This window comes from Seriola lalandi, unplaced genomic scaffold (genome assembly GCF_002814215.2).
Source record: "Seriola lalandi dorsalis isolate HSWRI2012SDOR001 ecotype SW California unplaced genomic scaffold, Sedor1 jcf7180002054923, whole genome shotgun sequence".
Taxonomy (NCBI): Eukaryota; Metazoa; Chordata; class Actinopteri; order Carangiformes; family Carangidae; genus Seriola; species Seriola lalandi.
This window is the reverse complement of record NW_019525475.1, coordinates 930,067-937,828: the sequence shown is the minus strand read 5'-3', so window position 1 is coordinate 937,828 and position 7,762 is coordinate 930,067. Positions and strand designations below refer to the sequence as shown.

The window sequence follows — 7,762 nt, the reverse complement described above, 5'->3', positions numbered from 1 at the left end:
GGGGGGGGATAAGGTGCTGTGTGTCCAAGGGCAAAGGAGAATGGTCTGTCAGAGTGGGCATGTCGAAAGTCTATCTGGTTTTCATGTGGTTCCTTGTTCCCGCTCTTTGAGGCGTCATATAATAAAACGTGTTATAAGGCTGCCTCAGTGGTGGTAGATGGTATGAAGATGATGATATTATAATGGCTGATGCCGTGCGTAGCTGCAAAAGTGTTCAATTAGGGAGTGTTGTCAGACTTCGGTGGGTGGCGTGTAAGAGCTGCCAAAGAACTGCAGCAACTCAAGGGAGACAGCAAAACAATTTAGCGTCATCATTCAGCAGTTAGACCGTATTTTCAGAGGAGCTGCCGGAGGTGATCGCTAATACCGTCCTCATTATGGACAACTGATATCATGACATTATCTGGGACATTTAGCTTCTTCTTCAGGGGGAAACGATCGAGTCGAGAGACCTCCACAGCACACACTGTACAACACGTGTTTCTGTTATCAGAAAGATTCAGAGTGACAACATTTTCCAGGATAAAAAACAACAACAAAGAAAAAGTCAAACATCTCATCGGCCCCCATTTAAACAAGATAACGGTGAAACCTCAAGATACAATTGTTTGAAATTTAGTTTTTTCTGCTCTTTGCTTTTCATTTTCTGTGTTTGTTCACAAATGCAAACTGGATTTTCCCAAATAATAATCTAAAATCCGTTTAACTGATGTTGCTCTTTAACACTATGATTCTAGACTCACTCTGCCCCCTTGTGGCACCCTGTGATATCTTTAAGGTCGCCACTGCATCTAATAGAAAACACCAATTCATCCTGATTCCTGAGTTAATTAAGGCCCTTTGGCAGAGTCTTTTTTTTTTCACTACTCTAATTAAATACAATACAATACAGATTGGACAACAGCTGCCCAAAAAACACCTCATATAGCACATTTAATGTGAGCTATACTACAGTTAATCTGCTCATTTTCTGGATTGTTTGGTCCTTAAAATGTCAGAAAAATAGATAAAAATGGCCGCCTGCTAGACTGTCACTAATTCCTAAAACCCAAGGTGACATCTTTAAATGGCTTGTTTTGTTAAACTGACTGTCAACAACCCAAAGATATTCAGTTTACTATCACATAAGATGCCGAGGAGCAGAACATCCTCACAGCCAGCCATGCGAATCTTGAGTTCTGCTGTTTTAAGGAACAAAAAAATAGTGTTTCTTCTTCACTGGTCTCACCATATTTATCATGTGGATTTGTCTCTACAGCATCCTCAGATCCAGAAGGAGTCTCAGTATATCAAGTACCTGTGCTGCGACGACGCTTGGGCCATGAATCTTTGGGTGACCGGAATACGGATCGCAAAGGTAGATTTGAGCAACGCTGTTTTAAATAACACAAAATACAGTCTCCACTAAACCAGAAGACGTGAGGTCATGCTCTGTGGTGTGTTTCCTACACTTCCAGTACGGTGCGTTGTTGTATGAAAACTATAAAACTGCTGAGAAGAAGGCAGCTGTCACGTCTGTGTGGACGAACCGCAGCACTCCATCAAGCTCCAATCCATCAACGCCCTCACCAACCGTCAAAGGTAGCACGGCACACGATCTGTCTTTACTCAGTGAAGTGAAACAACCCAGACGTAGTCGTATTAGTCAGAACCTTTTCCCTTGTACTGTTCGATCACTCATCGTGTTTTTCCTCCTCTAGCCAAATCACAGAACCAGGCAAACGGTCACGCTCCCAGTCCTCAACCCAGACCTGTCTCCATGGTAAACAACTCTTCATTATCAGTGAATCTGTTCAATTATTGAGTCGTGAAATGTGAAAATAGTGATAAAATTCTTCAATGATCCTTTTTGCATTTATGCAGACCTATATTCAAATATATTCAATTTTCAATCATTGATTTTTAACTGTGAATAGAAAGAAAGAAGTGATTATGCTTTTCTTTTAGTCAGTGAACGGATCATTCAGCCGTTCAGTCGATCCACTAATTGTCCCAGATTCTCTGTGGATTTTGTTGCATCACTATTTTATATTCTGTCTTCTCAGGACTTTGGAAATGTCCCACTTCCACCTCCACCCCCACCATTAGAGGAGATTCTCCCGCCACCACCTCCAGACCCAGTATTCCCTCCTCCGCCGCCTCCTTCGGCTGCCAAGAGTTCCTTGAAACCTACCCCGCCCCAGCGACACCTGCCAGCCAACTTCCCTCCACCTCCACCTGCAATGGACAACCTCCCTCCTCCGCCAATGCCTCCACCCATGGATGACTCCTCAGATGCCCCACCGGACTTCCTTCCGCCGCCTCCTCCGGCCACGGGCTTTGGTTCGCTGCCACCTCCTCCGCTGTCGGTGAACTCTCTGCCACCGCCGCCCCCTTGTTTCGGGGGTTCGGACCAGTCTCTGCCTCCTCCACCGCCGGATCCAGGGTTTTTACCACCTCCTCCACCTCAGCCAATGTTCACAGGGGCTGGCGCTCCCCCTCCACCTCCACCTCCACCGCCTCCCCCACCTGCTGCTCCTGCTGCCACCCCGAGGGCACCGCTGCGGCCCTCTGGATCGTTGAGGAAGATGCCTCCTGCTCCGCCAAAGAGGACTACACCGTCGCTTCAAGGAGGAGGTGGAGGAGATGGTGGCGACTTCATGTCAGAACTGATGCGAGCCATGCAAAAGAAACGCAGTGATAATTAGACTGAATTTTGGAGTAGAAGTACAGTCCACTCATCATCACATCCACAGCTGTAAGCAGAACTGGACAATACGACGAATCAAAATCACGATTATTTAAAAAAATTTTTACTTCCATTATGATTTATGAACGATTAATATGGCGCTTATTGGTCTCTCTACATATTTGGCAATATGATTTTGCCCCAAGTGATTAAACAAATTGGTGGTGTTACCTTTGATCGCTATCGATGTTGCACTCACCACTGTCGTGATGGATAAGACCCAATCAGGATGTGAGGCAGGTGTCTGCATCCTTGTTTCCAAAAGTCCGCCCAGACTACAGCGTGATTAACCCCCCCGAGTTTTCAAACTAAAACAGGGCCAGCAGCCACATTTTAGTCATTAGCTGGAAGTGACGTTTTTAGCAAGACAAAAAAGAAAAATCGCCATTTTAGGGGCTCGAAAACTCCGGTGTGGTGGACGCCAGGCATAGACGTAGCAAAATGTGGATGTAGCCTGAGGCTCAGTGTTTGCGCAGGCGTGATCCATATCACCAGCTTCGCTTAGAGTCAATGTGGACTAACGTTAGTTGGACAGGGCGGAGGCACGTGAGTGAGCATGAGGTAGATGGTTCATGAATGCACGCGTTTGGGCAAAGAATCAACCACAGACTATATATAAAGATGTATGTAGTCTCTGTTACGACATCCATAGGCTTCTGAAGAGTGGATTTTTGCAGCTCAGAATGAGCTGCTCCACCGTCGCCATCTTGGCAGTGCCTGACTCCGCAGGGATAATCTAAAAATGGGCACAGAGGTGGGGCGTGGAGACTCGCTGCATGCTGGTTTAATAACTGGCAAGCATCGTTCGCACAGATGGACATGTGGGTGTCTTTTTCGAAAGCTAACCCAAAGCTAATTCATGGTGATTGACTCACTTTTGGAGCCAGACTCTAGTGGCCATTCAAGGAACTGCAGTTTTTTACCATTTAACCATTATGTAACCATGCCTGACTGAGGAGAAGGTGATTGTTCTAGAGACCGGTTTTGTAAACTTCTAAATGTGTTGTTGTTGTAAACTTGAGCTCACAGACATCGGTGACTGCCACAATTTGATATAAGAAAATGTACTGCAAAAAACATGGATGTATTTTTTTTTATTTTTTTTTATGACAATAATGCTGTCATTGTACAATGAGATATTTTTTGTATATATGTTGTCATGTGTTCATGGTAAGCTGTAAATATCCTGAAGACTAGAAGACTGTTATAGTTTACTGTTATCTGAATAAAATTTGTCATAAGAAAAGCATGAAGTGAACATAATTTCTTACTGTATTGAATTAGTGGGCGTTCCTCCCGTCACTGAGAACAACCTGCTGTTATTGGCTGTATAGAAACACATGATGTATGACATACATCCGTCTAAAAGCAACAACCTCACTGGAATAAGTTTCATTGTCAGTCGATGTAACACCTCATAGATGCTGTTAAACTGCATGTGAATAGAGTGAAATAATATAATACTGTATATGAACTTGGATGTATATAAAAGCAACAGGACAGTCTCTCAAAAGCAACATCTTTGTCTTTCTTTTGGTGAGATGGGAATTTACAAGATGTGTGAACATATTTAGCTGCCAAGAAGGCAAAGACAATTTTATGAGCAAAAGATAATCTAATTTATGTGTCCAAACAGCCATGACCTTAATGTTTGGAGCAAATATATTCCATCAGCATGACTGGATTAAACTAATTTTACTACAAAAGATCAGATAAATAGTAATTTTGCTCTATCCAGGGCTCACTCACAAAGAACATCTGACCTTTAACCTCTGAGCTCATAGCTGCATAGCCCGCCTCCTCTGCAGTCTCTTGTGTAACAAAGGGAGTGGACAGGATATGGTGCAGCAGCTCCACCTGGTGGGAGAAAAATGTCACAGCTTTTCACAGAGAAGCAATGGAGAGTCACTTTTTTTTTACACAATTTACCAGACCCACACCTCAAAAGTCACACTGCCACCCAGTTCCTCAGCACACATTTACATCTGTAAGATATTTTGCACAATCAGATGTAGCTCTTCCTGTTTTTCTCAAGTTTCAACATCATCATCATCATTACACAACAGAACATTTAGAAGTGAATTCCTTACGTGTGTATGTAGCAATCATCAACATTAATGTGTAGCTTTAGTGGCTGGCTTTTCATTCTGTTTTTGACAATCCAAGTCGGGATCATTTTGTTGTCTGGAGAGTACTTTGCTTACCAAACTGCCGCATGCTCTGACATCTTTTTGCTCACCTGCTGACCTTAGTGGTGGTACATACTGAACCACTCAGAGAAGTGCTTGTGCAATGATAAGTCATCAAGAGCCCACATCTAATACATACAGATGTACATTGACATTGTGAAATTGTGTGATTGTGTGAAACTGTAATTTCCCTTTGATATAAATAAAGGTAATAATCTGAAACTGTGTCATATAAATTTCTTTGGTGTCTTTGAGGTGCAACGGAGCGATAGCACCAACTATCTAAAAGTTCACCCCGTTTGTGAAGTTCCCGAGCTGTCTCAAGGTCACGGATGAAGTCTGACTCCCGGATCTGTGTGAAAGAGGTACAGATCCTAATGGCAGTCTGCCACTACTGGTATAATACAGGAAGTCCTCCGACTGCATTAAAGTCATTACAATTTCTCATATTTTTATAGTGAAATTTGTGATGCTGTAAATGATGTCACATCTCCACTTTAGAAACTGCAGCCAGCCTCAATGGTCCTTTCAGTGGGGTTGGAATGGATTTGGAAAATCGACCTCATTGATTGGGAATGATTCTAGAGAGAGGACATGAAACGTGACAATTCTTTATATTGACAATTTAAGATATTTTTATGGCTTAATATACCATATAATAATAATATAATATACCTTATTATACTGTGAGGTTTTTTTGACGTTTTTATTCCTTACTATTCTATCACATTTTTATGCCTTACTATACAATGACGTTTTTTTTTACTTTCCATTTGCCTTATTATACTGTGAAAATTTTCATGCCTTTTTTATGCCTTATGACGTTTTTTGACATTTTTATGCCTCAATACACTATGATGCTTTCATTTCTTACCATACTTTGATGTCCTAAAGATTAAATACATGAAGAAATAAGGAGATACACAATAGTATAACGGTTAGAACTGATGCTTTATAATGAGAAGGTTGTTAGTTCAAGTCTCAGTTTTTGCACTTTTTTTTTTTGTCATACTATACTATGACGTTTTTTGACAATTTTATACCACACTATACTATGTCGGTTTTCTTTGCTTTTAGGGCCTTATTAAACCATGATGTCTTCAAACCTTGCCATACTATGACGTTTTCTGATGGTTTTATGCTTTATTATACTTTGTCATTTTTTCACGTTTTTTGCCATACTATACTATGTTTTTTTCTTGCTTTTAGGGCTTTATTATATCATTACATCTTCATACCTTCCCAAATTATGATGTTTTATGTTGGTTTTATGCTTTATTATACTTTGTCATTTTTTCAATTTTTTTGCCATACTATACTATGCTGTTTTTTCACGTTTTTTGCCATACTATACTATGTTGTTTTTCTTGTTTTTAGGGCTTTATTATATCATTACGTCTTCATACCTTCCCAAATTATGACGTTTTATGTTGGTTTTATGCTTTATTATACTTTGTCATTTTTTCAATTTTTTTGCCATAGTATACTATGTCGTTTTTTTGAGAATTTTATGCCATACTACACTTTGATGTTTTTGAGAATTTTATGCCTTACTGTACTATGACAATTTTATGGCATACCATACTATGACGTTTTTGACATTTTCATGCCTTACAAAGTTTTTGAGAATCTTATGCCTTATGATGCTTTTTGACATTTTTATGCCTCAATACACTATGATGCTTTCATTTTTCACCATACTTTGATGTCCTGATGGTTAAATATATGATGAAATAAGGAGAGATTAAATAGTACAATAGTTAGAACTGATGCTTCATAAAGAGAAGGTTGTGAGTTTAAATCTCAGTGTTTGCAATTTTTTTTTTTTTTGCCATACTAAACTATGCCATTTTTTTTTTTGCTTTAAGGGCCTTATTATATCATTACGTCTTCATACCTTCCCAAATTATGATGCTTTCTGATGGTTTTATGCTTTATTATACTTTGTCATTTTTTCAATTTTTTTGCCATACTATACTATGCCGTTTTTTCACTTTTTTTGCCATACTATACTATGTGTTTTTCTTGTTTTTAGGGCTTTATTATATCATTACATCTGCATACCTTCCCAAATTATGATGCTTTCTGATGGTTTTATGCTTTATTATACTTTGTCATTTTTTCAATTTTTTTGCCATACTATACTATGCCGTTTTTTCACGTTTTTTGCCATACTATACTATGTTGTTTTTCTTGCTTTTAGGGCCTTATTATATCATTACATCTTCATACCTTCCCAAATTATGATGCTTTCTGATGGTTTTATGCTTTATTATACTTTGTCATTTTTTCAATTTTTTTGCCATACTATACTATGCCGTTTTTTCACATTTTTGGCATAGTATACTATGTCGTTTTCTTTTTGCTTTTAGGGCCTTTTTATATCATTATGTCTTCATACCTTCCCAAATTATGATGCTTTCTGATGGTTTTTTGCTTTATTATACTTTGTCATTTTTTCAATTTTTTTGCCATACTATACTATGCCGTTTTTTGCCATACTATACTATGTCTTTTTTTTTTTGCTTTTAGGCCTTATTATATCATTACATCTTCATACCTTCCCAAATTATGATGCTTTCTGATAGTTTTATGCTTTATTATACTTTGTCATTTTTTAAATTTTTTTGCCATAGTATACTATGTCGTTTTTTTGAGAATTTTATGCCATACTACACTTTGATGTTTTTGAGAATTTTATGCCTTACTGTACTATGACAATTTTATGGCATACCATACTATGACGTTTTTGACATTTTCATGCCTTACAAAGTTTTTGAGAATCTTATGCCTTATGATGTTTTTTGACATTTTTATGCCTCAATACACTATGATGCTTTCATTT

General features: G+C 38.9%; 1 protein-coding gene across 2 annotated transcripts in view; it reads left to right on the top strand.

The window, feature by feature from the left end:
• apbb1ip (amyloid beta (A4) precursor protein-binding, family B, member 1 interacting protein) overlaps positions 1-3,974 on the top strand; it is a 21,617-nt gene extending 17,643 nt beyond the window's left edge. Inside the window, exons 11-15 of one of the 2 annotated variants that reach the window (XM_087169938.1) lie at positions 1,259-1,357; positions 1,458-1,581; positions 1,701-1,762; positions 2,046-2,334; positions 2,365-3,974. In XM_087169938.1, the coding sequence (XP_087026064.1) occupies positions 1,259-1,357; positions 1,458-1,581; positions 1,701-1,762; positions 2,046-2,334; positions 2,365-2,687 (897 nt within the window). In that variant the 3' untranslated portion in view covers positions 2,688-3,974. Of the gene's footprint in view, positions 1-1,258; positions 1,358-1,457; positions 1,582-1,700; positions 1,763-2,045 lie in introns of both variants that reach the window. The other variant, XM_023431450.2, reaches the window with a different exon arrangement.
• The last annotated feature ends 3,788 nt before the right edge of the window (positions 3,975-7,762 follow it).